This window comes from Ustilago hordei (genome assembly GCF_900519145.1).
Source record: "Ustilago hordei strain Uho2 genome assembly, contig: UHO2_contig_05, whole genome shotgun sequence".
NCBI classification, from domain to species: Eukaryota; Fungi; Basidiomycota; class Ustilaginomycetes; order Ustilaginales; family Ustilaginaceae; genus Ustilago; species Ustilago hordei.
This window is the reverse complement of record NW_024545279.1, coordinates 566,027-593,811: the sequence shown is the minus strand read 5'-3', so window position 1 is coordinate 593,811 and position 27,785 is coordinate 566,027. Positions and strand designations below refer to the sequence as shown.

At 52.8% G+C, this 27,785-nt stretch overlaps 10 protein-coding genes across 10 annotated transcripts; 5 read left to right on the top strand and 5 right to left on the bottom strand.

The window, feature by feature from the left end:
• Window positions 1-629: 629 nt before the first annotated feature.
• On the top strand, window positions 630-5,363 carry UHO2_03184 (uncharacterized protein; the record flags this gene model as incomplete). Its single annotated transcript, XM_041558099.1, has 1 exon — window positions 630-5,363. One exon carries the CDS (start codon window positions 630-632, stop codon window positions 5,361-5,363), a length of 4,734 nt encoding a protein of 1,577 aa, XP_041414033.1.
• A 674-nt stretch (window positions 5,364-6,037) lies between these two features.
• UHO2_03183 (uncharacterized protein) lies at window positions 6,038-7,438 on the bottom strand (the record flags this gene model as incomplete). Its single annotated transcript, XM_041558098.1, has 1 exon — window positions 6,038-7,438. The coding sequence occupies one exon, from the start codon at window positions 7,436-7,438 to the stop codon at window positions 6,038-6,040; it is 1,401 nt and encodes a 466-aa protein (XP_041414032.1).
• A 1,436-nt stretch (window positions 7,439-8,874) lies between these two features.
• Window positions 8,875-10,185, bottom strand: UHO2_03182 (uncharacterized protein; the record flags this gene model as incomplete). Its single annotated transcript, XM_041558097.1, has 1 exon — window positions 8,875-10,185. One exon carries the CDS (start codon window positions 10,183-10,185, stop codon window positions 8,875-8,877), a length of 1,311 nt encoding a protein of 436 aa, XP_041414031.1.
• A 1,151-nt stretch (window positions 10,186-11,336) lies between these two features.
• Window positions 11,337-15,560, top strand: UHO2_03181 (uncharacterized protein; the record flags this gene model as incomplete). The annotated part of the gene is made up of 1 exon (XM_041558096.1): window positions 11,337-15,560. The coding sequence occupies one exon, from the start codon at window positions 11,337-11,339 to the stop codon at window positions 15,558-15,560; it is 4,224 nt and encodes a 1,407-aa protein (XP_041414030.1).
• A 539-nt stretch (window positions 15,561-16,099) lies between these two features.
• On the top strand, window positions 16,100-17,848 carry UHO2_03180 (uncharacterized protein; the record flags this gene model as incomplete). Its single annotated transcript, XM_041558095.1, has 1 exon — window positions 16,100-17,848. The coding sequence occupies one exon, from the start codon at window positions 16,100-16,102 to the stop codon at window positions 17,846-17,848; it is 1,749 nt and encodes a 582-aa protein (XP_041414029.1).
• A 96-nt stretch (window positions 17,849-17,944) lies between these two features.
• UHO2_03179 (uncharacterized protein) lies at window positions 17,945-20,332 on the bottom strand (the record flags this gene model as incomplete). The annotated part of the gene is made up of 1 exon (XM_041558094.1): window positions 17,945-20,332. The coding sequence occupies one exon, from the start codon at window positions 20,330-20,332 to the stop codon at window positions 17,945-17,947; it is 2,388 nt and encodes a 795-aa protein (XP_041414028.1).
• Window positions 20,333-20,541: 209 nt separating this feature from the next.
• Window positions 20,542-20,954, top strand: UHO2_03178 (uncharacterized protein; the record flags this gene model as incomplete). Its single annotated transcript, XM_041558093.1, has 2 exons — window positions 20,542-20,692; window positions 20,803-20,954. The coding sequence occupies 2 exons, from the start codon at window positions 20,542-20,544 to the stop codon at window positions 20,952-20,954; spliced, it is 303 nt and encodes a 100-aa protein (XP_041414027.1).
• A 142-nt stretch (window positions 20,955-21,096) lies between these two features.
• On the bottom strand, window positions 21,097-23,694 carry UHO2_03177 (uncharacterized protein; the record flags this gene model as incomplete). Its single annotated transcript, XM_041558092.1, has 1 exon — window positions 21,097-23,694. One exon carries the CDS (start codon window positions 23,692-23,694, stop codon window positions 21,097-21,099), a length of 2,598 nt encoding a protein of 865 aa, XP_041414026.1.
• A 523-nt stretch (window positions 23,695-24,217) lies between these two features.
• Window positions 24,218-25,756, bottom strand: UHO2_03176 (uncharacterized protein; the record flags this gene model as incomplete). Its single annotated transcript, XM_041558091.1, has 1 exon — window positions 24,218-25,756. One exon carries the CDS (start codon window positions 25,754-25,756, stop codon window positions 24,218-24,220), a length of 1,539 nt encoding a protein of 512 aa, XP_041414025.1.
• A 1,034-nt stretch (window positions 25,757-26,790) lies between these two features.
• Window positions 26,791-27,258, top strand: UHO2_03175 (uncharacterized protein; the record flags this gene model as incomplete). Its single annotated transcript, XM_041558090.1, has 1 exon — window positions 26,791-27,258. One exon carries the CDS (start codon window positions 26,791-26,793, stop codon window positions 27,256-27,258), a length of 468 nt encoding a protein of 155 aa, XP_041414024.1.
• Between the last annotated feature and the right edge of the window lie 527 nt (window positions 27,259-27,785).

The following is a 27,785-nucleotide window of genomic DNA, read 5'->3' as shown; positions in this document are numbered from 1 at the left end:
CGCGCTTTCGGGTTGGGAAAAGTGTTGGGTTTCCGTTCTCTACGCAACCGTTTGAAAGACAGGGGCTGACAAGTGGGATTCGCAATACAAACCTGGCTGCGGGTTTGAATACAAATTTGATGCACGAATCTGCACTTTTATGCTTCAGCTTCCTCGCTTCTCCACACAATAGTTATGCCGACGCAGTCAAGGCTCTCTCTCTCTGTCTCGCCGGGCAAGTTTGACAGAGAAAGAAAGAAAGCAATGGACCCTGAATCATCCTTGTCGGCTATGCCGAAGTTGTGCGTGAGGAGAGGAGCAAAGTGCGGCAGAGCGTGTGAGTTTGGATGGGCAAGAGGACGGTGCACTTGTTGGCATCGACGTCCAAGGTTGCTTCTTGACTCTCATCCATTCATCTTTAGGGTGGTAGCATTTCTCTGGCATCATCGACCCACGAGCAATGGCAAAGCATTCCGCTCGATTCGCCTTCTTCTCCTCATCCGTTGGCAGCGTACCAAACTCACACGCACACTCATCGGTCTCCTCTCGGCTCCTGGCATCTACCAATATCATCATCTCTTCACGACAAGTCTCACGGATTCATGGCCTAGTATCGTCCTTCTGCTCCATACATACAGCATATCTCCACAATGACCAACGACATCTCTCCAACAGGCTCTGTCCGCTCCATCGCATCTAGTCACTCCGCCGCCCTTTCTCGTCCATCGCCTCCTCCAAAACCATCGCATCTCTCCTCCGCTTTCACGGGCACTTGCAACTCGATTGCTCTTCGCCACTATATCAAAACTCACACCACTGGCGGGTCTTTCACGGACCAACCACCCTCCAAAGGCACCATCAGCCGTGCACATCTCGGACATGGCTATGATGCATCGTCCGTAGACCACTTTGTCAATGCGTTCGACACCTCAAGCGAAGATGAAGACCATGTCCATCGGTCCACTTCCCGACCTGCGGCACGTGGTCGAACCTATACAGCTCCCTCCGTTAGCAGACTCTTCAATGCAAGCGAAGATGATCAGGATCCCGGGCAAGGTACAGCTCGTCTGCTTCGCAACGAGCCGATCGCGATCAACGGCGAGGGTCCATCTCGTGTTGGCAATCTGCGTACCATGTTCGAAGCTGCTGTTCCTTCCACTTCCACTCCCGTGGCATTGTCGAAGCAGAACACTGGCATCAAGCCACAACACACTGGTGCCAAAGCCAAGCCAAGGATCAGCAATCAGGTCCGCATGCTGCAAGCACAGATCACAGGCGATCGCTTCAACGGCATCGCCGGCGCTTTCAATCTTGCTGATGCACGCTCCTCCATCATCATCGACAAGCCGTTCGGTGCGCATGGGCACTCACCCAACGGCACAGATCAGAGCGAGGATACTTCCATCTACCAAACAGCGACTCAAGGCTTACTGGTTGATGCACTCAAGATGGATGCCGTCGTCATCCCACCCAACTCGAACAGCCTTACACTCGAGCCCTCCCCTTCGAGCTCTTACCCTTCTCTCACTGATGCGTTCGGCACGCAGGCTCTCTCAAAGGAGCCTTCAACGATCGACACAGACGCCACCATTTCTCGCTCAACATCAGCAAAGAACGGTCTCACCAACTCAAGAATCCTCAATGTCACATCTCAGCACGACCGTGATGACAGCTCGGCCACCATTCGACCGAGCAACTCGAACCAGGATGTGGCTGCATCCTCCACTTTCTCTCGCAACGCAACTATCGCAGGCACCGCTCGTCGTCGCTCCACTCGCATGACTAGTGGAGGCAAGAAAGGGCGCCTCAGCTCCATCTTTACTGCGAGTCCCCAGTCTTTGGATCGCAGCCGTGATGCTGATCGTGAGGGTACAGCGATCTCGCCTTCGCCTTCGGACGTTTCGATTGCAAGTCGATCAGCTTCCGAGGCAGAGTCAGACGCAGGGACGGAGAAATCCAGAGAGCCATCGATGCTGTTGGCTGATGATGATGATATCAGTTTCTCAAGATCGAGCCACCATCTGCGTGCCAATGATGGGAGCTTCTTCGATCTTGATTCGCGAAGCAACGCTGGTCCGACCAAGGCTGCGAGTTTGCCGAAGGCTTTGCGTGGTAATGTGGCTGTGACTGGTGCAGCCGCACTGGCTGACAGTGTAAGTGGCAGCAACAACCTGGCTTCGTCAGCGACTGTTGAGGAGATCGAGGAAGAAGCTACGATTGATGCAAATCCACGCCGAAATTCGGGTATCAGCGGTGATGCTGTCGCAATCAAGGCTAGCCCGAGTCCGCTTTGCCCACCTTCCATCGTCGTCGACTCGAAGTCCGGTGACAGCGACAGGCAGAAGTCCGAGCCTGCTTCGACCGCAGTAGCTTCCGCAATAGCAGTAGGGTCGGCGCTCTCACCCACCACAATATCAACACTTGATGCACCACGACCGATCAGGGCTCGCATGCCTCAACCTGGCATTGGAAAGCCAGCACGCGCGCTATACGACTTTGAAGGTGAAGCCGCCTTCAACGAGCTCATCATCCGTGCTGGGCAGCCATTTGACATCGTCAACGAGTCCTTAGCTGGTGGTTGGAGTCTCGGCATTGTGTGGGATGAGTATGGTGTCCCGACGCGAGGTCTCATTCCGCAGGGATGGTATTGCTACATTCAGGACTTTACTCGTTCACCGCCGGCGAGTGCTGGGGTTGAGCCGCCTAGCACGCCTGACAATCTTGGCCAGGATATTGAAGTAGGCAGGTTGAAGCTGCCTTCTCCTGCTGTTTCGTCCAGAAGGGATCAGACGAAGAGTGCGAGGGGCTCAACGCTTCCTGTTGCGAGTCCAACTCGTCAGATGGGATCTGTTGGACGAGCGCAGTCTCGCGTGCTTCCGGCAGGCGTCCAACAGAGTGCAGGTCAGGCAGTAGAACAGGCAAGAACACAATCGCATGATTCGCTTGACAGTCAAGATCCTGCTACTTCAGCTTCGACGCCGTGGTCCGAGGAGCCGGTCGAACTTGAGCCGCACACCTCAATCTCCGTCAGTGCTTTCCTCAACATTGGCAACCACGTTGCACAGTGGCAGCAAGTCGAGCCATCAGAAGCCAAGGCTTCGACTGCAAGCATCATTGATCACGAGCCGGTAGCAGACGTGTTCAGCCACGCGACCACAACAGCCATCGACGGAATGCCTGCAGCCTCCACTGAGGCCTATCCGATTGGCTGGTCTGCGGTCGCCGCTGCTGAGCCTCCGACAATAGCGGATCCTCTTCCGGTTGCGTCAAATGGCGCAGCAAACAGCAATCCTCATTCGATTGAGTCGATGCCAGAGACTGAGTCAACCACCACCACAACTGGTTCGGACTGGAAAGGCAGCATCTTTGGCAAGAAGACTTTCAATCGCTTCGCCAGCTTCGTCACCAGTGGAGCCGAAGACTACGTGTTGGCCAGTTCGGATCCCAGCGAGGATGAGCGCTCGCGTAGCATTGCTCGCAAGGTGTCAGGCGGGAAGCCTGCCACTGGTGCTCTGGCGCTGACGGAGGTTGTGGAGGAGGATGAAGCTGTGCATGCAGCACACACTGGTGTCGCTTTCCAAGACGGAGTTTCTCAAGACGCAGAGGATCTGACTGTCGACGAGGACGCAAGTGCAGCTGACCCTAATCATCACTTCGTCGTTGCTGGTCCTGCAGGTCCCAAGTGGAAGAGCAAATGCCCGCCTTTCCTCGTCCAGGTGCACCATCCCGAGAAGCGAACGAAGCTGAACGGCATGCAAGAGTATACCGTCTATTACGTCACAAGCACTTACCCGGTTGATGAGCCTAGCAATGGCGGAACTGGAGACGATTCAGATTCCCTTTCCGGTCGAACAGGTTGTATCCCATACGATCCTTTGGGTGGACCGTACCCTCCAGGAGCCCAAGTCACCGTCGTGCGTCGCTTCACTCAGTTCGAATGGTTGCATCAGGTCCTTGCCAAGCACTACTCTGCGTTAATGATTCCTCCACTTCCGGAAAAGCAATACTCGGGGCGCTTTGCTTCGGACTTTATTGAGACTCGTCGTGCTGACCTCGAAATGTGGATCTCGAGGCTTGTCAGGCATCCCGTACTGCGATACTCGGATCCTATTCGGTTTTTCCTCAGTTGCGAAGACGAGATTGAATGGCGTTCTACCGCTGCGACGCTGCTGCGAGGAAGTGATGCTGAAGGAAAAGGAGGTGTGTTCGCACAGACCTGGCATCCAGACTTTAACTTTGACATCACTGACGCAGCTCTGGAAGCCGAAAGGATGGATACATTCCTCAAAACCCTCGAAAAGACCATCAACGGTGTTGGTGAACACAACGCAGGCAAGCATGGCGTACTTGCTGCGTACAAAAACCATCGTGAGGGTCATGTTGCTACGTCCTCTAACTATCGTGATCTTTCGTACACCCTTCTGCGCACGTTGACTGGTGCCGGTTCTGGTCCTTCTTCAGACAACAAAGCAGGATTCATGCTGGATGATGATGCGCACAAAATCCACGGTCCACCAATGGGTAACATCGGCAAACGATCCTCCACAGGCGCGACGAACGAACACGGAGCTTGGTGTTGGAGAGAAGACTGTCAAGAGTGTCTCAATTTGACATCTGCTCTTCAGAACACTGCTGAAACTTTACAGTCCGTTGGGGATATTTACGAGCATCATTCGCGAGAAACACTACTGCGTCAGCATGAACGGTTCAAAGAGCTCTCAAGACCGCATATGGCAGCACAAGCGTTGTTGGAAACTCACCGAACCACGATTGCCCGTTACCGCGAGGCCACGGGTGAAGAAGACGATTCTTTAACCGACGAAGACCCCACACCTAAACTAAAGATGTCGCCACAAGAAGCAGAAACCGTAGCCTCAAGATGCGAAACAGTCCTCAACGTGACCCTTGCCGAAATGGACCGTCTTCACACAGAGCGTGTTCAAGATTATCACGCTCTAGGCCGATCGCTTCTCGACGGAGAAATCGAGTTGTATGAAGGGATCCTAGACCAACTCAAAGCAGCTAGACTACACTATGAAGAAGAATACTACGAGCGAGGGGAAGGAATGCATATCTTACCATCTCGCTACCAGGTCGAGTTAGGCAGACCAAAGAGGCCGGCTGCTCCACTGTTGATGCCTAGTGCTGCACCAGGTGGAGTAGGGTTGGGGAAGGTAGGGTTGTTGATTGCTCAAGTTACCGGTGGTGGAGGGGTGATTAGGCCTGCGAGTATGGGTGGTGTTAGGGAGGAGGAGCTGGGGTCGGTGAGGTTGGGAGATAGGACAAATGTGCCTTCGGCAGCTGAGGCTGGGTTGAGAGGTATGACGGGGAAGCATGGACATGAGTCGAGGACTTCTAGTTACTTCTCTGCTATCTGGCGCTAGAAAGTTTTATCGACACTTTCATTGGATGAATGCTCAATACACAATTTGTGGCATCCCGGTTTGCATCTGTGTTGTGACGGGATGTGAAGTAAGAGCATGACGACAGTTTAGCCTTTTGACCACCAAGAGAACAGATTATTTATTTATTTTGAGGTTGTCCTTAGTGAGTGTCACGCGATTTGTCATCAAGAGACAGTGCACGATGCGTAGAGACGGTGAGTGTTGCTGGGATGAGCTTCGGAGTTGAGCTAGAGAATGAGCCCTCCTCGGACGGCGATCGTGCTTGATGTCTTTGAAAGCTAGACATTGGACAACTGCTCACACCCATTTGCTGCCGTCTCTGTTGCTCTTTGCGGAGAACGTTTAGGGTAGTTGAGTCAACATGACGTGCGTCAAGAAGCGACTGAAAGGTGAATCGCAACGGTCTGTGACTGCTTGCACAATGCTCTTGATTTGTCTGTTTTATCAGCGACGCGCTGTCCTCGTCACATCACAACTTTCACCGATCCTTCAACCTCAATTTCACTCGAGCTTCCTCAAGCCGTTCTTCAAGGGAGTTTTCTGCTCTCTCATCTACAAGAGCACCACATAAACACCTAGCAAGAACTTAAAGAGGCATCATTGAACCACAATCGTATGCAGAAGAAAGCAACCCAAAGGAAAGGGCCGGTGAATCACTGATCACTCTGCCAAACAATAACATGGCTAATATCAGCGGCAGAATCTCCACCCCTTGCACCAAAAGTCAACTTGTTCCCGCTACCTGCGCTCAGCTGTACCTTTACTGGGGTATCCTGCAGTACACCATTTGGACTACCTCCTGTGGGGTAAGTGACATTTTGCGCACTTGCTCCATTAACGCTAACCGTACCGAACCTCCAATCAGGATAGCTGTCCTGGTTGGAATAGTAAATACTAATCCAAACGTTACCAGCAGCGCCACTGGGAGTGGAGACGCTGTTTAGGGTGAAAGTGTTTCCGTCACCGACGTAGGTTGCGATTTGGCCTGAAGGGCAGGCTGAACATGAAGAGAAGACTGCTTGAGAATTACCACTGATGGTAGTGGTCGAGGGGGAGAGAGGGAAGGTTTTGTTACTGGGAGCAGAGTATCCTCGAGCATTCGATGCGTCGGGTTTCCAAAGCGGAGCGTGTACTAACTGCCTGTTCACTAGCGGATACCAGACGTAAGAAGACTGTTGGAGATCGGTTTCCCACCACCTATCGCCCAGGTACACCTCGAGATTGTCGTTTGGGCTAATCTCGAAAGTGTTTTGGCTGTTATACGTGTTGTAGGCGTTGTTCGCAATGTAGTTCGAATACGTAGGAACTTGGGTTCCAAGATTAGGAGTAGTGTAAAGAGAGTTGGCATTTGGCTGCCATCCACTTTGGTTGCTGACCACCATATTGTAGAGTCCCGCATCGTCACGGAAGACACCAAAACCTTCCAGTCTGGACGCAATGGTTCCTACCAGCGAAGTAAGATTCTTATAATCGCTAGTCATCTTTGCGATCCCCACATCGGCATTTCCATTCGTTGCAAACAATAAGTAGCCCTGATTGTTGTTATACGTATCCACATAAACGTTCATATCCCTACTTTCCATACCTAACGGACTAAACACGCCGTTCTCCGGACACGTATACGGTCCAGTCACCTTGTTCGCATAACAAATTCCAACTTTAGCCAAAGAATAGTTGGAGGAGTCTGCATGGAACCATAGCACATACTCCCCTGTGCTGGAGTTTTTGATCAACTTGGGTCGTTCTCCGACTTGAAACGGAAGAGAAGAGGAGGGAGGAAGGATGAGTCCGTGAGAATCCCAATTGATTAAATCGGAAGAAGAGTAGAGAGAAAACCCTTGAAACCCGTTTGAGGCTGCCTTGTACTCGCCAACCCAATACCAAAGAGAGGCGGAGGAGTCATGGAGAAGACCCGCTCCATGGGCGTTGATGTAGCTGGAGGATGTATCGTGCCAGCGGTCTCCGGAGACGATGTAGTTTTCGGTTGCGGTGACTGAGGAGATGAGGGTAAGGGCGAGGGTGGAAAGTGAGGAGAGGAGGGTTTTGCGCACCATGATCGGTAGATCCTATCTTGCGGGCCAGGTGGGAGGGGGTCCGAGTTGGCTTTTGGAGATAGATAGTTGGGAGCAGGAGCAGGAGCAGGAGCAGGAGCTAGTATATATGCTCTCGAGGAAGGGCTAGCATGCGGATCTTCAGTCCCAGGAACGAGTGGGGAGGCGTCATGCTGTAGACCCTTTTGATGCAGGGCATCATCACCAGCCTGTACAGCATCGTAGTGAGAAAGAACCTGCGGGGTTCCCCGGACCTCTGTTTTCGCTTACCCTCGCCTCTTCAAAGTATGCACCCTTTTGCTCGCTTGCGTTTCCTCCACCAACCCGCGCACAACGCAGAAGAGGGGAAGGAAGTCCCAACTCACGATTTGGAGGACGGAAGTAGATTTTCGTCCCATCAGAGGAAGGATGTATAGCTGTATGATCGGTAACAAGGGTAACTAAGGTTTAGCGCCGGAAAAGGTTGGAGTTCCTGCATCGGTAAATCGCTCCTGTTCAGGAAGCTCGGAAACATGATCCATCTCATACTTTCCTTGGTTTGCAGTGACGATGGTTGTAGTTTACTCTGCCGTTTGTTGAAGCGTCGCAACTGTGGTGCACTGCTCGACGGCATCGAAGCAACCAGCGGAGCCGCGGACTCTAAATACCGCTGCTGTGGGTAACAATGCAAAGGACGGCACAAAACAGCGGAGTAACAATTGCACCGCGGAGGAGCGGCTTCTAATCGAACCATCTGTACCCCACACAACCCCATCCCAGCCCTAACCGATTTGCCGACCACCTACGAACCCCGCCTCCGCTCTCTTCCTTTCTCGTGCTTATGTGGCCCAGACGGAGGTGGCGAGAGAGAGAGAGAGAGAGGAGGAAGACATGATCGACTGAAGCGGGGGTAAGCGTGAGAGAACCTAGGCTGTCCAATTTAGCGAGATGAGTCGTGCGGGGTTCGGGAATCTTAAGCTCGCTCAGGATCTGCGTCGGCGAACAAAAAGGCGCGGCGGCACAGCCGGGAAAGTCGTTTTGGAGCCGCTGGAAATTGCGAAGAGAAAAAAGCAAGAAAGGCAACCCCAAAAAAAAAAAAAAAAAAAAAAAAAAAAAAGGGAATGAAATTGAGGCCTAGAAAAGGCAGGCCGGAGTTCCTCGGCGTCGGATATCGCATCAAGGGACTGTATACCAGATTCAACATGGCCTCGAACGGCTTCCATGATGCCATTATGACGGTTCCATGGCTAATTCTTCCCGTAGCGGCTCCTACAAAAATCCGAAGCAGCAGGCAGAAAGACAAGGAGGAAGGGAGGCAAGAGTGCATTGATTGTTAGAGGACGAGACATTACATCGGAGCAAAGAGATATGCAATGGAGCAGAATCTTGACTCGAGAGTCAGAATCGATTTTTGAAGCAAGGTAGATAGAGGAGCTGATGGATGTGAGAAGTGCGAGACTTTAGTTGATGTCATCCAAACTATGACCGGCACCAGGACCACTACTACCAATTCCCTGACTGCTGCTACTTCCATTGCTCTGAGCAGCGTGGTTTTTAGCCGGAGTCGACTGTGCAGCCTGTTGAGGAGCCTTAGGAGGGCTAGGAGGAGCAGTAGGACCTGCACCACCCAATCCGGACAAAACTTGTTGTCTTGCCCTCGCCCGCACTCCACTTGCAGCTGATGCTGATGCTTTCTTCTTCTCCCCGGCACCCGCTGCACCTGACGAGTCAGACTTGGACTTCTTCTTCGGCGGCGGAGGCACATCCCAAGCCCAAAGCGGAATGAACGAGTCAACAAACCCAACATCCTCAAACAGATTCGGGAAGATCCAAATACCCGGTTTCGCCACCACCACGGTAATCAACCAAAAGATCAACCTAATGATCGCAATCACAAAGAAGAACCCAATCAATCCCAACGCTGCCACTGACAAATACCAAACCCCCAACCTCATTGTCGGTGGCCACAAGGGGAACATTACACCGGCCAACATCACACCTACCATTCCCAACCCTGCCAATTTCAAGCCCAGTTGAGAACCCTCGTAGAGCCAAACGTAGTACTGGTCGCTCTTAAACATCTGTTGCTGGTTGATCTCCACCACTTTCGGCGAATCCTTACCACCGGTGGAAGCCCCGCGATCGACACGAAGGAAGAAGGCATAGGGGATAATGTTGTGCAGTGCCTCTTCTGCTTCCTCTTTTGTGGCGACTTTGGGGACGTCTTTGAGTTTAGCATAGACGGGGGAAAGGAGAGCTTTGACGGCGGCAGAGCCTTTAAAGTAATCGACACGTTTACCGTTGAGTGCGCCTACGCGGGTTTTGATGCCGGATTTGTTGCGGAGGAAGTTGACGACATTGCGTGCGGGCAAAGATGCGCTCGATTGTTGTTCCTGCGAGAGTTGATCCAAAGCGTATTCGGCAAGAGGGGAGGCATGGTCGGTGGAAACGCAGCAACGAGATGTATCGCGAGAACGATGAGTAGCAGAAGCAGCAGCAGCAGAAACGAGGGGAGCAAAATTGGAAGAATGCGAAGTCATGTCAATAAAGGATTTCAGATCGAGTTGTTCGACGGCATCAGCCTCTGCATCCGAATCGAGATAGACGCCATCGAAAGGGTTTTTGGCTGCTGCGATGGCTTTATCGATGTCGACGGATCCGTCGCGAGAGGTGGCGGGGCGTCGTCGTTGTTGCTGTTGCGACCGAGTTGTGATGGGTGACGGTGAGGCGGAAGCAGGTGCGCGGAGGTTGCGCCTACGAGCTTTCGCCATTGTTGCTGACGTAAAGAGCTATGTGTCACTGCTGGACGATGATCGATGAGGGCAAAGACACAAGAAGCAGACAGGAAGGATGATTGCGGCTGCGTTGTTGAAGTTGCGACGTGGCAGCAAACTCGACTTCGGTGGGTTTGCTTTGTTGAGGATGCAGATGTGTGTGTCGCTTTGAATTGAAACTTACCATTTTGGCTGTGATTGATGGATGTCAGCTCGAACGGAGGATGAGTTGTTTGAGAGGAGGCGTGGGAACCAAAAGCTTGCGTGTGACAAATGAAGTCGGTTGTTTCGATGCGATGAGGAGCCTTTTAGAGCGGAGCTCGCGATTCGAGTGGGTTGAGCAAAGCTGACTCGACCTTGAATGACCAAAGCAAAAAAACGACTTGCTGTCTCGTAGGATAAGCCGTTGTTGGATGCTTAGCGGTGGTGGCAAGAAAGGCGGACAGAAATATCGATCACCAGCAATCGATGTGGTGGTATATTTAAGAGCGAGACGTTGCTAGTCCCAGGATTGGCTTGGATACAGTAACGGTGCGTGCGACTACAGTTGAGATTGCGACTGTCGATCTTCCTACCTGACACTTTTTTTTAATTTTTTAATCTCAAGCCCTCTTGGCTGGTATCGGGACGCTCTCCGTCAAAATGTACATACTGTAACTTAGCAACGACGCCAATTCGAGGCTTGAGCACTCCTTTGATGCGTTGGCAGGTTGGATCGCCCGATTCAATCGCTTGATTCGATCGCCCGATGATTCTCAGAATATTTCAGATTTGAGTCACGTGCTGTGAGCGCGGCTTTTCGTAGTCTAACACTGGTGTAAAAAAAACAACACGCGCAACCCTGGCTCAGGCGCGTCGGAGTGAAAGACCAACACCTGCGCATTTCCAGACCAAAAAGAAAATGGGCCAGAAGGGTCGCAGGCTGAGCTTTAGACATTTCAAGGCAAAGGCATCCATCCGACATCCTTCCATCCGACATCCATCCTCAACGCCATTGTACAGTATCACGACCTTTTTTACTACGATCATCACGAACACGTACTTGCCACGCCCACAACCAACAGCTCCACCGACTTTCACTCCACCTTTGTCTCGCGCGGGCTGCGACACCGCTTCAAGGGCTCTAGCTAAGAACAACATTGCAAACAATGACATCACAGAATGACGCAGGTGGAGGCTCAAGTGGTCGATACAACCTCGCCGACGAGCTCCTTCTCTTGCAAGATGAGCCCTACATCATCCCACAAGAAACCGCTGTCGAGGATATGAACGCCTCCGAGCAGATCTCAACCCTCGACACAGCCATCGACGCCATCACAAACAGTCCAGACAACGTTGCTACACCAGAGATCTACGACCTCATCCGTTCCTATCTCAAACACTTTGCCAACCTCTGTCCCAACGCTTGCAACAAGCTTCTCGATGTGATTGCTTCAGGCATGTCCAATGCTCTCGACGAGGCGCAACGTGAGCTCGACGGTGATGACCCGAACGCCTACTCTTCTCATGCAGAGACACTCGAACGATACGCCTTCCTCCTTCAGTCGCTTGTTTCGGTAGCAGAGAAATACAGCGGTGCGAGAGCAGATAACCGAGGTTCAGCTGCAGCCATTGTAGCCGCAAGAGGAGCTCGTCGTGGTGCAGGAGCAAAGTCAGCTGCTGCCAAGTCTGGCTCTGCTAAAGCAGATGCATGGGCTTGGTCCAACTCGATCCCTGCCGTGCTCACCCTCATGTCCAAGGCCGCTCGTGTCAGGAGCGAGCGCATGTGGACCGTCTCTGCAGCGCGCGACTCTTTCATTTCCGGCTGTCTCCTCCGACCTGCGCTTCTCCTCCAGGAGAACGAGTCGTACCTCAAGGTTCAAGCCATCAAGCTCGGTATCTTCAAAGTCATCTGCCAAGCTGTCAAAGCCCACGGCCAGGCTTTCAGCGCTCAGACCAGTATCATGCAGAGTCTACAATACTACGAGCATCTCGCCGAACCCATGGCAGAGTTGCTAGCCGTCATGCGTCTCGAGTTCGACTACGAACGTCTCGGCGAGGAAGTCCTTCGCGAAGTCGCTGCCAAGAACTTTGGCGCCATGGATACAAAGAGTCCACGTTCCTTTGGTCGTTTTCTCGTTCGTATGGCCGAACTCAGCCCACGCAGCGTCCTCAAGCAGATCAGCCTTCTGCAGAAGCATCTGGATTCGGAATCCTACCCCATGCGCAACGCCTTGATCGAGACACTCGGTCTGCTCATCAAGGAGTTGGCACTTACCGATGATTCGCTCAATGCCGACGGAAACAACGGCGGCAACGGCGACGAGACCATGGCGGACGAGAACCGCGGCAGTGCCGAAGCCCGCAAGAAGCAGATCGAGACCTTTTTCGATCTTCTCATTGAGCGTTTCCTCGATCTCAACTCATATGTTCGAAGCAAGCTCATCACTGTCTGCTCTCGACTTCTCGATCTCCCCACCAAATTCCCCAAGCAGCGTACCGAGATCACCGACATGGTCGTTCGCCATCTCCAAGACAAGAGCAGTGGTGTTCGCAAGAATGCCATCGCATTGCTGACCAAGCTCATTCTTACACATCCTTTCGGTATGCTCCACGGCGGTGAGCTGTCGCTGCAAGAGTGGCAGAAGCGATTCGATATCGTCTCGAAAGAGCTTGAGGAGACTGAAGGCTCACTCAACTTGCCTGGTGAGCACTCGGTCGACCAGGATGGCGAATCTGAAGCCCACGACGAAGAGATGGACGACGACAATGAGGACGACCAAGGAAGCGACGAGCAGGATGGAGACGACACCGTGATGCAGGGTGAGGATGACGACGATGAGGATGCACCGCCTGCTCGCAGCCGCAAGAGCAAGGTCAAGAAGGAAATCGTCAAGCCCAAAGCCAAGGAGGGTCGTCGATCCGGTGTCGACTTGCAAGCTCTCGCTGCTGCTCAGGCTGAAATGGAGCCCGTCGATGCTGAAAAGGTGATGCGTTTGCGTCTCACCAAGCGATACTATGCTGATGCCATCGCTTTCATCACTCAGCTCGAAACCGCCATGCCCAACTTGACCTTGCTTCTCGCCTCCACCAACAAAGCCGAAGTCCTCGAAAGCATGGAGTTCTTCCGTGTCGCTTACGAGTACAAGCTGTCCGGCGCCGCTGCCGGTGTTCGCAAGATGGTCCACCTCATCTGGACCAAGGACAACACTCTCGTCATGGAAGACGGCAGTCAGCTCAAAGGTGTGCGATCACGTCTCATCGAAGTCTACCGTGCTCTGTACTTTGATGCACGTGCCGATCTCAACGCCAAGGACAACATTGCTCGCATCGCCAAAAACATGATCGAGCGCACTTTCGGTGCTACGCTCGCCGAACTCACCTCGCTCGAAGAGATGCTCAAGACCATGCAGATCGAGAACCTCGTCCATCCGGAGGTCGTCAATAAGCTCTGGGCTGTCTACTCCGCTCCTCGTGCCATCTCGGCTGCTCAGCGACGAGGTGCTATCATTGTGCTCGGTATGCTTGCTACAGCAAGGCGCGAGATCATCTCGGAACAGATCGATATTCTCTTACGTGTTGGACTCGGACCTTTGGGTGCACGTGACGTGGTGTTGGCCAAGTACACCTGTGTTGCACTTCAGCGACTCGGAGGCAGCGTCAAAAAGGTTAAAGGCGCTCTCAGTGACGAGAGTGTTCGCTACCCGATGACGCATCCCATGTTTAGTCGACTGCGTGCCGCCATCCAGATGTCCGGCGATGTGCTCACGGGTGCTAGCCGCGGCGAGTGGTTCAGCTTGGCCGAGAATGCGCTCAACACGATTTACTTGCTCGGTGAGCAGCCTGATGCCCTTTGCACCGACATCATCCGCAGTATGACCTCGCGCGTGTTTGGCAGCAAGACTGCGTCTCAGCTGCAGTCTCTTAACGGTGCCACCACCAACGACGATGATGCTGCTAGCGACGTTTCGATGTCTGATGCACAACAGGAGGCTGTTTCCAGTAGTGGAGACGGACCAGTGATGGGCGATGCTTTCCAGCTTGCTCAACTCCTCTTCTGCGTCGGCCATGTTGCTCTCAAGCACATTGTCTATCTCGAGCTGGTCGAGCGAGAGTACAAGCGACGCAAGGCCGAGGCCGACAAGGAGAAGGCGGTGGCAAAAGCTGTTTCCGAGGGCAAGGCTAGTCGTGCTGCTGCTGCCGCTGCTGCAGTCGAGGAGCTGGACCAAGTTGCCGGAAACGCCGAAGACGAGATTGGTGAAGTCATTGCCAGTGTTCGCGAGAAGGAGCTGCTCTACGGCAGTCGCAGCGTCTTGGCTATGTTTGGTCCCATCATCACCCATATCTGCAGCAGCCCCAAGTCGTACCCCAACGAATTGGTGCGAAGGGCTGCTGTCTTGACGCTCTGCAAGTTTATGTGCGTCTCATCGACCTTCTGCGAGGCCAACTTGGCTTTGCTGCTTCACATTCTCACCACATCTAAGGATGCTGTCATCCGCAGCAACGTGGTCATTGCTCTCGGTGATATTGCTGTTTGCTTCGGTTCTCTTGTCGACGAGAACTCCGATCGTCTCTATGCTGGTCTTGGTGACTCGGATCTCTCGGTCAAGAAGCACACGCTCATGGTTTTGACGCACTTGATCCTCAATGGAATGATCAAGGTCAAAGGTCAGCTCGGAGAGATGGCCAAATGTCTCGAAGACCCTGAGCCGCGCGTTTCGGATCTCGCCAAGCTCTTCTTCAGTGAACTTGCCACCAAGGAGAATGCCGTGTACAACAACTTGCCTGACATCATCTCGCATCTCTCCATCGGCAAGCACGCAGTCGACGAAGAGACGTTCGCCCGGACCATGAAGTTCATCTTTACTTTCATCGACAAAGAGAAACAGGCAGAGAATGTGGTCGAGAAGCTCTGTCAACGTTTCCGACTCGCTAACTCGGAACGACAATGGCGAGATATTGCATTATGTCTTTCGTTGCTGCCCTACAAGAGCGAACGATCGATCAAGAAGCTCATTGAAGGATTACCGTTCTACCAGGATAAGCTATACCATACGGAAGTGTATAAGAGGTTCCAAGAGATTTTGACCAAGGCGAGGGCGAACAAGACGCAAAGTGCTGGTGGTGCGGGACGGGGTGCAGGTGGTGCGAGTGGTGGAGCGGGTGGTGAGGGTGCAGGAGATCTGAAGGAGTTTGAAGAGATTTTGGCTCAGGCTGCGCAGAAGGGTGAACAGGATGAAGCGTTTGAAGGTGCTGCTCAGGCGAAGGTGGCCAAGATGACGAAGGGGAGAGGTGGGAGGGGAAAGACGAGTGGTGCAGCGGCGTCGGCGGGAGGTGGGGCGAAGAGGGGTACAAGAGGAAGTAGACGGATTTCGGTTGCTAGTGAGGCCTAGCTTTCCAGACGCTAGGGATCGATTCTTGGTTTTTGGTTTGATCTGATGTAATACTATGCTTGTTGCTATCTCTGGTCTCATGTGTGTGGCTACAATTCGGTTTGGTGAAGTGCTTGCTTAGGTCTTCTGTGTGAGTCGAACGGGAGTAAGGTGCTGAACGATGAAGAGGAGAAGAATGCGAGAGCTCGGATCTCGGTCTGCGTAATGTGGAGTCTCTGGGTCCAGCCAAAACATTTCCTGAACACCTCGAATTGCTGTCCTACCTTCCAACCATCACCATTTCACGGAGAGCTGGCCTCTTGCTTGGCCATCGGCATCAATCAGAAGACGCAGCATCCATGGGAGCGGCTGTGCAATAGGCCTAGCTCCACTCCACGCCGACACGCTCGCAACCAGCAAGACCATTGCTTTAGTTTCACACCAGCACGCCACGTAGGACCATCTCACTCAATCACGACCTACGGCTCCACACCACAACTACACGCACACATTCTCTTCACCCCAGAACGTTCTAATTCCAACTCTCGTATCAGCGCAAGATGGAACGAAATACCGCCTTCGTCCCACCACCATTCCTCGGCTCAGGTTTTCGTCAAAACCATCAAATCCGAGCCCTCAAAACCAACTCTTACCCTATCCTTCCTTCCCATCGCTCCCTTTCCCAACCCTCTTCATCACCCACCTCCGCCTCAATAGCTTTGCTTACAACACGGGGAACGCCATTAGGCCCGAACTTCTCTCGCACCAACCTCACCTCCCATCGACGAAAACATATACGCAAATGCTACGATCTCCTACACCTCTCTATCCAGCGCAGACAACTGGGGTTAGCGGCGAGATTTTTGAAAGTCATCCTTGGAGCGCATGAATGGACTTCTGATGAAGGCTTCCAACTTGCTCTTCTCCTGCTTGCTCTTTCGCAGGAGGAGGTCGAAGAAGCAGAAGCAGAAGCACCAGGCAAAATAGGCTTTCTACAGATGATGGACCTGGAATCGAGCAGCAGCTTCAAATCAACCCATATCACCCCCGCCTTGATGGAGGAGTATATAGCAAAAGGAAGACTAAGCGACGCGATAGAGTTGTTGGAACAAAGGGTCAATGTACATCCGTATAAAGGAAGGCCAGAACTACATTGCGGATTGGGGATGCTGTATGTTTTTGTTGGCGTACAAACCCTACTCAATAACAATGCGGGAGGAGATGCAGAAGAGAGGGGAGGGGGAGAAGGGGTGGAATTGAGGAAGTTGGATAGGACCACAAAAGCAAAAGCAAGGCTTTGTTTCGAATCTGCGATACAGGCAAGTGAGAGTTGCGTGCGGGGGGAATTGTTGAGGAGGCAACGGATTTGGGGGGTGAGGAAACGAGAGGGGATGGTGGATAAGGAGAGGTTGCGGGGGAGAGAGAGGTTGTGGGGATGTGATCCACTAGAAGAAAATCAGGGTGAAGGCGGGAGTTGGCCGCTGAAAGAGTATGCAGATTTGGCGAAGATTAGGCGGAGATTGGAAGGGATAGTATCTGAGGAGGAAAACGAGGAAGAGGGCGAGGGGAAGAGTGATGCAGAGAGCTCAGCCTCAGGCTCTGTTTTCACTGTTTCCTCTGACGAAGAAGAACGAGGTCGCACCCGCACCCGCACCCGCACCCGCACCCGCACCCGATCTCACACTGCAACAAACGAACCTGCCCCTTCTTCCCCATCCCAACCCCAGGAGGAAGAGGATGAGGAGACGGCGGCGGCGGCAGTCCCAAAACACGGCCCAAAAGCATGGGCAAAAGCATGGCCAGAAATCGCACCCATCTTCACCCCCTCTCCACCACCCAGTGTGATGTTCGCCCAGCAATTCCTCTCACTGCTTGCTCCAAACCACGCTTCACAGTCTCAAAGAGGATCAGAGAGGGAAGGAGATGGGGGAAGAGGGCAAAAGAGAAAGTTAGGCATGAGTGTAGAGTTGGACTCTCCTTTCTTTACCGATGGTGAAGATGAAGGTGGAGTAGGAGGGGTGGATGGGGTACAATTGACGAGGGAAGAGGCTGAGTTGAGGTTGCGGCGGATTTTGTTCGAGACTGAGGAGGATGGTGCGGATGCGCGGATGGATAGAAAGGGTGATGTGAGGGACAGGGGTGGGAATAGAATGAAGAGGGAGGGTGAAAGGGAACGAGATAGAGCGAGGGCCGGGGAGAGTAGAGAGGATAGAAGGAGGAGAAAGGAGGCAAAACGACAACAAAGGGAACGTCGTGAGGATGGTACCGATCGCGAACGGAGGAAGAAGAAGCGTCGCGATGCTTTTTGATTCTTCACCCAGTCTCGGCACAGATACACACACGCTGGTTGCATGCAAATCATGCCCATTCGCAGACACGCTCCTGCTGTCAGAGTGAGAGATATGCTACGAGCTATTGGACATCAATAAGCCCCTAAACCCAGCCGAATTCTTCTTCTCCACTGCCACCTCCTCTTCTTCCTCACCCTTTTCTTCCTGTGCACCGATGCTCGTCTTCCAATCCGCCAACTGTGGAAGCTCGAAGATACCAGCTAGCGTATGACGCACGAACTGAACCGGAAACCTCGTATTCGTTGTTAAAGGAATAAGCCATTCTTTCCTCTCCCCTTGATGGAGGGCAAGGTGGAAATATCCATCTTGCTCACCTCCTTCTGCAGCGGGAACCTGCCCTGCGAAATAGCCCTCGATCTCGTTCTGGTTGCGTAGGATCTTTGACCCGGTACAAGCTTTCTCCAACCCATCATCTAGCTTCTTCACCAGATCGGAATTCTCTGCGACCCCGGAGAGAAGGGCGAGCAGTTGGGTTTGGAAATGAGTCATACGACTACTGGTTTGAGCTCTGACCAGGGTCCATTCCAGCATCACATGGCCTTTTTCTTCCCAGATTGCTCTAACACTCTTTTTCGTCTCTTCCATTTCGGTCCTCACTCGTTCCCTCTCCCGTGCTTCCTCCAGGTCGTCACCTCTGTTCAAGACGGGATGGTTCGGTGGGAGAAGGTTAGACGTGTGCGTCAAGGGTACGACAAGGAGGTGACTCGCGTTGAAAGGAATACTGTTGATCGAAGGATGCGAGAAAGGACCTTTGGGGAAAACCAGATAGGATTCGGAACCGATGGTAATGATGAGTTGTTTGGCTACGGAAGGGTTGGAGAGGCAGAACCAGCAATTGGAGGGTCCTACCGGGATGAGTTGTCGACGTGGATTAGCATTAGGATGGGTGGAGAAGGAGGGTTTGGCTGGAAGACCTGCTGGGAGGGGCATTGTGGTTTTGGTCCATCCACCCTTCTGGTCTCCGTCGGGGTTGGTGTTGGTGGGTAGAGGGGTGGTGTTGGTCCCAGTAGAAGCCGAATTGTTTTGTTGAGCTTTTGAAGGGCAAGCTCGAATGTAGTGCCCTTCAACACCACATATCCTGCAAACGTATCCTTTGGGTGGCACTTCCGAATCCCCCTCCCCACGTTGTCGTTTTCTTTGTTCTTGGAATCTGTAGTTCACCCCTCCATCCTCCTCCCCAACCACCGCTGCTGGTGGGGGTTGCCTCTTGACCCCGTGCCCCCCTTGCTTCGGAACAAAGTACGGCGTCTGAGTAACATTCCCCGGCACCTTCACTTGCCCCACCTCCTGCTTTTCCGCCGGGGTCAAATTCAGCGCAAGGAACCACCTCCTCTTCTTCTCATTGGCAAATTTCGCCAAACTCACGAAACGTGTTACACTCTTCAATTTCTCCGCTTCCCTCCTTCCCGCCGGTGTTCCCAGATCCAGCGGCTGTGGAAGATATGAGGACAAGTCGGTGAGGTAAGGTGGTCTTTCCCAGAAAGCCCCCATTTGCAGCGTTTCTTCGCTTATCCCTACCGGTAGATCCCCCTCCTCCCCCTCCGCAGCGGGTGTGGGAGCAAGAGAAAAATGATACCGCGGACAACCGTGCAATGCGAGCCTAGCGATGGCTGGTGAACCCCACATTCTTGCCGTTCCATCCGGCAGACCTCCCAGTGGATCGGATGGGTTTGGGGGTGAAGGTGTGGAGAATAGGGTGACACCACTCGGCCAGACGCTTGTGAGTAAAAGATCGATTGGTGTTCGGGAAGTGAGGAGGGTGAGGGCGGACGATTGGGCGGACGAGCGGGCTGTTTCTTGGGCTGCGGCTGTGCGTGCTGCTGCTAGCGTTCCTGCTTTCGCACTACCCCCATTAGTCGATGTGGTGGTAATGGAGGGGGAAGGGGAGGGGAGACGGAAAGAAGGAAGTGCGAGAAGACGGTGTATAGTTGCTGGTGTGACATACGGCAGTGCCTCATCCTCTGAACGTTGGGTGGGGGATTCGTACCATTCCTGCGGGTCAAATTGGGCCCCTGCTTCGGAGGCCTCTGCATACGCTTTCGCATCCCATCTCCCACCAACAAACGCTACTCTGAAGCCGGTCGGAGTGGTGAAAATTCCGCTTTTCCCCTTTGCATAGTACAAATTCTCAACCACCTTCACTAGTCCTTCCGGTACATCTTTGTTGTTTTGCTTTCCCGCTTCGTTAATCATACCAGCAACAGGGGAGGGCAGCGGTGTTGTGCCCTGGTAGAAGTACGTTGCGATAGAGAGCGCTAGCTTGCCCTCGAGTAAATTGGTTTGTTGCTGAAGAACCGAGTCGGTGGGGTTGGGATGGAATAGGTCACCGAGGATGAAAAGCGCTGTGAAAGGACCGTGTTTCGACTGGATAGCTGATACTTTGGAGACCAGCTCTGTCAGCCGCCCGTTAACGGGACCTATGAGGAGGATTTTCTCTGGCATCCTCTCCTCTTCGCTTGAGTCGTCTACGTGGATGCTGTTTTGATAAGAAGGAGCAGGAGGTAAGGTAAGGGGACGGAGAAAAAAGTGTCGTGCTTGGGAAAGGGTCTCTCCACAAACCCGAATTCCGAACCTTTTGCTCCATTTCTTCTCGCGCTTGTCGCTTTGACCACCCTCCCTTCTCCTCTTCACAACCATCAATCGCCCCCAAGATGTCGAGTCTGGACCCAACGCCATCGAGGGTCGCCCCTCGAGGAAGGGACCCGGCAAGAGGAGTCTACTACAAGCTGGCGTTCTTCAGTGTTGCTCTTTTTGCGGCTCCTATTTCGGCGTATTATTTCGCTAAGGACAGGTATTTGGATGGTAAGTCTAACCCACCTTGGTCGCAATGGGCCTGGAGAAAGTAAGAGAGCGGAGAGATGCTGACAAGGCTTCTTTTGAATGATTCTGGCGGTGCGGTCTGGGATGATCAGGGAATGCAACATATGCAGGAGGACTAGCAGCGTTAGTAGCGAACCTTGTGCTAGCGGCGTATGTCGTTGCTGCGTTCTTAGAGGATGATTCTGATATTGCTCCTCCAGCGAGAAAAGAAGGTAAAGGGAAGGAGGGGAAGAAGGATCAATGATCTCCTCATTTCCACATCAAACACCCCCTTCCGCAGCACAAGCTTGAAGCAAGTATACCCCTCATTCACACGCAATCTCAGCGCTCAGCAAACATCACACTCGAGACAGCATACCTGAAGACAGAACATGATGCAATTGCAACTAGATGGACTTCAACCGATCCAACACGCTCTGCAAAACCTTCGCATCCGCCAAACCGATCCCAATCACCCCTTGCTTGGAGATGTGACATAGATGATGATCTTTGAACTCGATCAGCAACGATTTGAAATCTGCCTCGTTCGATACCAAAAATGACCTCTTCGCCTTATTTAGTAAGTCTGCATACGCCACGCCGCCAACTCCATTCCCCACTTCTCCCTCACCAATGGAAAGTGTTTGTTTGGCAAGAAGGTTGAACAGTGCCCTAGCCTTTGTAGTGACCGATTTGAGAATTGATATCGCCGAAGTCTCCGATACGGTTCGGAAGGAATCGGATACTTGGAGACCGTTGTAGAACGCCACCCCTCCACTTGCTTCCCCACTAATAGAAAAGGTGCTTCCAGAAGGTTGGGTCGGACGAGAAGAGAGTGAAGCGGCAGAACCAATGAGATCGAGAGCTAGAGGGAGGGAAGGCATCCACGAAGCAAAAGCAGGATTGGAACGCATGATCAGCATCTCATCCAAACTTGGTATGAAGGTTGACATGTTTTGCCAGATCCAGCACAATCTTCCTCTACCCTTCCCTACTTCGACTTCTACAAGGGGTTGAGTAGGAGTGGGAGTGAGGGGGGGAGAAGACTGTTGACCGGTAGTAAAAGCGATGAAACCCGAATTGACGTGTTCTGTAGTGGCCATGATGTGGATGTTGTGGCTTTTCGCTAGGGTTTCGAGTACGCTTTTGAATCGTAAAGATTGCATGCCAGGCGCATCGAACGTTTCGAGTATTAAGAAGAGCTTTGTTGGTCCCGCTGCTGTGGAGTGCGAGGTTGAGAACCATCGTACAATCCTTTCCGCTCGAGCTGCAGTGAGGGTAGAGACGACCATCCCCGCTCTAGCTGTCTCCTCATCGTTAGTGGCAGCTGCACTCATCGTCAAATTCCCCAATCCCACCGCACGCTCTATTCCCCCCAGCATATCTTCCACTTTGAATCCTTTCATCGCTCCCTGAGCCACCACTCCTACTGCATCCCCCTCCGCTTCTATTCGACGCGAAACCAGCTCTGTGAGAAGCTTCGTCTTGCTACCCACGCCGTGGAAGATGATTGCATACCCCGCCAGCAGCTGCGCCAAATACACTGGGAGCAGGCGACGGTACATCTTCATAGCTAGGTCCGAGAGGGTAGTGTCAGCGCAGGTTTGGGTTGCAACCACGCGTTCGAGATTCCTAGAGTCGAGCGCTGGGAGTTTGGAAGAGATGAGAGAGGAGGAGGTGGAGATGGACATTCCTGCTAACCCACGTGCGCGTTTGGAGGTGTTGAATAGGAAGTATGCATCTGATGATGTTGGTTTGACTAGGCTGGATCCTCCGCTGCTGGTGTTGGTGCTAGCAGCAGCCGAAGGAGCGCCATAGAGCGAGAGCGAGGAGCCATGATCGACACCGTTGGAAGCACGAGAAGCAAGGAGAAGGGGGTTGTTTTCCCAATCTGGTTTACGGTTTTTCGATCCTACTGGTCGACCCTTTGGTTTTGATGCCGCCAACTTGGCTTGTTCTTCAGATTCGGCAGCGGTTACGGCTGCTTCGGCGAGTGCTGACATTGCTCCATTGCTCTGTGCGTCTGCTGTGGGCTCGAATGGTTGTCGCTCTTTCCGCTTTTCCGATGATGGAACGCCGTCATCGTTCGTGAACTTTGTCATCAGAGGCAAGCCCGGCCTGGGTCCTTCATCCACATTCTCCTCTGCTTCTGCAGCAGCAGCACCATTCGCACCAACCTTCGAGGTAGATGCCCTCGGTTCACCATCCGGCCCCAAACTATCCACAAAGTCCTGCAACTCCGCATCTGCCTGTCTATACAAGATCCTTCTCCTCAACTTCGCCAACAGATCATCCTGTTTCCTTGGCGAATCGACCTCATCCTCCCACTCCTCCTCCTCCTCCTCACCCCCACCACCAACACCAGGAACAATACCCGCTCCATCCTCGTCGTCAAACTCCAAATCCAATCCCGCTAACAAATCAAACTCGCGCTTCCTCTTCCTCTTCCCCGCTCCTCCCCCATCACCGCTTCTCTTGCGTTTGGAATCCTCCGCACCTTCTTCCACGGGTTTCGGCGGCCTCCCGCGTCGTTTTGGCACTTTCATCATGACTGCATCTGGATCCACTACTTTCTTTGGTCTTCCTCGCTTTTTAAAACTCCCATCAGGGTTGAGCTTGCGGCGGGAACGACGAGGACGTTTCTCTCCGGGGGCATACTTGCGTGGACGACCTCGTTTTTTGGGTTCTTTAGGCTCGGGTTCTTTGGGTGGTCGACCACGTTTTCGTTTCGCTGGAGTTTCGCCGGAAGGAGTGGTGAGAGGGATGACTACTTCGACCTTGCTCACTCTAGATTTGCCTTTTGGATTTTTGAGCATGTCGATTACATCTTCTTCGTCCGAGTTCGAGCCAGAGTCGGAACCGGGGTCAGAGCCGGAAGAAGAAGAGGAGGAGTCTTCATCATCAGTTGCGGGGAGGGAAGAGAGTTCGTCGGACTGCCAATCTTCATCGCCTTCCACATCGAGGTCCTGGGCGATTTTGCGTCTTTTGGTTGGTTGCCGCGGCATTTTGGGCGAGGTGGGGATGCACGATGAGGGCTGGCTGGGGGGTTGTGCTGGAGTGTGGGGTGTACGTTGCTGGCGAAGGTATATGCTGGTGATGTGATGAAAGTGCGCTTTTCGCAAGTCAAGCTCAGATGCCGTGCGAGCGTCAAGCGAGGCGATCTTGCAAGAGGCGGATCGATGCAGGAGGTACTGAAAGGAAAGTGACAGTGCTGAAGTATATGAGAATGCTCCGTGACGAGACGGTGGGTAGCGATAGGAAGGTTGAACAAGTTCATTCGGGGTCGTGTGCACAGAGCTGAAGCCGAAGGTGAGGAATTCCCGACTTCCGAAAATCGTACACCGAACAAGCGACCGGTAACGCTCATGCTAGCCTCAGTTCACTGCTGGCTCAGCATCGCTCAGGGCTCACTCAGCACATTGAGCTTGATTGTGGGTCAGTGAGGGCGACAATGAGATTATGCTGCGACGAAGTATATATGTGAATGCTAAAGGCTATGCTATAGAGTGACGATGCGAGAGAGAGAATCTACCATCTGGTATTGCGAGACTTTTTGTTCGGCCGGCCAAACTGCTGCATCAAATCCTCCCAGTCGAGCTGAGGATTGAGTGCTTCGCCGTTGGTATGTTCTTGTTCTGCTGTGGCAGCTGTGGATGCAAATGGGGTTGCAGAAGAGACAGAATTGTAGACTGAGGAGCGCCGTGGCTTGGTCTTGCTGGATCGCTGCACTTTCTGCGGGCTATGTATGCTATCGTTGGTGCTGCGGCCTTCAGAGGACAAGCGCTTGAGAGAAGGAGCAGAGCGGGCAGGTGTCAGGGTTATCGGAGTTGGAGTTGACTGTACAGCACGAGAAGGAGGCTGGTTCTCCTCCGTGTCCATGTCCATATCGAGGATCTCGCTATTGGTTGCAATGTGAGCAGCTGGGATGAGGGCTGGAGGCGGAGCGATGGGATGGGTACATGTGGTCGCTCCAAGCGACTGACTTGCGTGTGGAGCGAGAGCAAGCGGCCACGTAGGCTGCTGCGCCAAGTGCGGGTCGAATCGCTGTTGCAGATTTTGCTGTTGCTGCTGCTGCTGCTGCTGATCATGCTGTTGGACAGTGCCGTTCTGATAGTCCCACTGCTCGATCAGCGCATCAGCAACCAGCATCCACTTGCTTTCCGTACTCTGCGCAGCCCCGACATTCGTCTTCAGAGCGCGAGCTAGCTCTCGCATACCCAACGAGTCGATGTTATCCATCTCTGCCTTGGTGCGTGCGTTGATGTCATCCGAGCAGAAACAGACGCTTGAGGGTGTTTTGTGCTTCAGGTCGACGCAGAACTTAATGATCTCGTCGTCGCAGGAGAGCGAATCTTGGAAAGTGAACCGAGAATTTGCACCGTTCTTGCGCTTCGATCCGTTGTAGTGAGCCGATGGCTGGGCGTAGAGAGGCCAAAGAGTGTCGGCAAGATGTGCGCCAGCTTGGTCGATAGGAACCCGTTTCTGCTTTTGTAGAGCTGAGAAGAGCCAATGATTCGCTTCCCTCGCTTGAGAAGCGACAGGTCTACCTGAGTCGTTCTTGCGGCTCGTGATCTTGAGCCCATCAAGCTCCCATACGACAACGTATGGAATGACGAGTTTGATCGGCGATGGAAGTGTCGGTTCAGCCGAATGCTGAGTCGGCCTCTTGACTGCAGCTGCGTATGCTACATTGCGCGTCAGAAGCGCAGCAAAGAGGGCTTTGAGCAGGTCGAGGCACGAGACGAGTGTGTTGGTATCCAACACCCATAGTGAAGGCCGATGAGTCAAGTTGTCGGCTTGTCCGAAGAGTAGTGTGGGCTGTAGAGCTGCCATCGGAGGAGGCGAGGGTTCGCGGCTGCCGGAGTTACCTTTGGGAGACGGAGCATCGAGGTAATTCTCATCTTCCATCAAGTGTTCCTCCTCCCATCGCTCCTCGTATTGGAAGCGGCCAGTCTCTGCATCAAAGACATAGTCGCCTTTCGAGATAGTGAGGCGGACTGGATTCGATGGTCCTGACTGGCCAGAAGCACGCAGCTTCTCGTTGTAGAGGTCGGCGTAGGTTGGCATGTTGGTCATCTTGGCCTCCCGTGTTGGCGAGAGGACATCGAGTAGGAAGAGCGCACAGTCAGATTCGTATCCAGAAGCATGGCAGGACTAGCCCAAAGACTAGCTAGATTGAGCAGTGTGATTCGAAACGCTTCATCGGCTGCATTGTCACTTGGCCTTGGTGGGAAGTATACCGACAGTAGTGATCGAGCGTGTCTGCGTGCGAAAAGCTGAAGGTGCGTCGAGAAGAAAGGGAAGCATGAAGGAGCGTGAGGCTCGAGCGTCAAGGTTCCTCGCAGCTCAACTTGAAAGGTGGGAGTAAGAAAGGGTCTTTGCAAAGGTCACGTGTCGCTCTCGCTTTTTGGTTTGTTTGGGAGAGCAGCGAGCAAATTTGCCAACACAAGAAGCATGTCTCGACGAACGATCTTGCTTTCTTCTTCTCCATAACCTACTAAAAAGAAACTTGCGCACCTCCATTACCAAAGCTCATTGATTCTAGTCGATCCGGGCGTTTGCGTGCTTGGATCTGGCAACGATCATGCTGGCCATGAGGAGGTGCCTCGATCAATTCAAAGCGGGGATTATAATGCTTGCTGGTCTTTAACAAAGTGGCCAATCGAGCTTCGCTTTTCCCATACATTTCTTTCTTTCCATCGATGCCAACTTTCCCTATTCTTTTGCTCACTTTCATGTACGATCTCTGCAATCAATGCTGATCAGTATCATCATGCTCCATCATCAATCCGATCAAGTGCCGAGAAGGTGTGATTGAGTGTCGGATGGTCCGAAAATTTGATATGCTGTCGGCTCTGTCGCTCTAACAAACCTGAGAAGAAGAAAAAAAAGAAAAAAAAAAAAAAAAAAAAAAGAGGTTGGACTTTGTGAAAGTTCTATTAGGAAACTCAGCTCCGTCGACTGCAAGCTGCCTGAACCCTGCATTCATTCCATCATAACGCAGCAGCATTCAATCTTGAGCTTTCCAGAACACCACCACTACTATTATCAACATACCTTGCAATACACCTCAGTGACGGAAAGGATCACAAACGAACACAATGGCGCCAAACCCACCCTCTTCGACCGGCGCAAAGCCATCAACCTCGAATACAGCCCAAGCAAGCGACGCTTCGCAACCATACAAGGATGACCCTGTCCCTTCCTATGAGACTGCCATTCGAGAAGGTGCTGGTGGCGGTATTGGCGCCGGACCTTCTTCCTCGTCTTCCTCGGCAGCCCCTTCTGCTCAACCACCTCGATCCGTTCACCCTTCCTATGGCTGCTCACCCTACACATCGCATGGTACAGCTCGAATTGTGATCGTCCCCGCTCCTCACTTCCACCATCCTCACATTCACACTGGACACACAGCTAACGAGCCTCTCTTGCCCTTGCCTGCCTCGATGGAACCAGAGCGAAGAGTGCCAAGAGCAAAGCCTCGCTTCTTCCTCGCTTTGCTAAATGCTCTTCTCATCTACATTCTTATCAATCTTCTCGTCGACCTCACCGTCACCCGCAATTGGTGATCACCTCAACCACACTTTTCTTGTATTCACTCTCTATGCACTCTTGATACCCCTGTTTCTGTCCACACCTTCGCAATCGCAGCATTCGCTCACCTCGAACTTGGCATGGACTGAAGGATCTTTGTGTATTGCTTGTGTGCCTCCACCACCGGCAACGCCGGCTGTCTGTTCTGTGGACTCAGAAAGCGTCGGAATCTGCTCCAAGAAAGCACAGAAGCAGATGCGAACATCAAGATTCGTGCACTCGAGCATGTGTGCATATACAGCGAAACTCACTTTTTACCCAAATTTGCGTAGTACCGGTTATCGCCTGCCACACTGTCGAACAGGTCGGCCAGAACATCAATGTCAGTGAGAGTTGAGGGAGACGCGTCGGCACTCCAACGAGATTCACAGGGTCCGCAGAGCATTACAGAGCCCATGGAAGATAAGCAAGTCATTGATGAGATAAAGACACCTATAGGTGGTGACACATGTGGGATGCATAAGCATTGTCACACTAACATGCAGGAAGTGACAATGCAGGA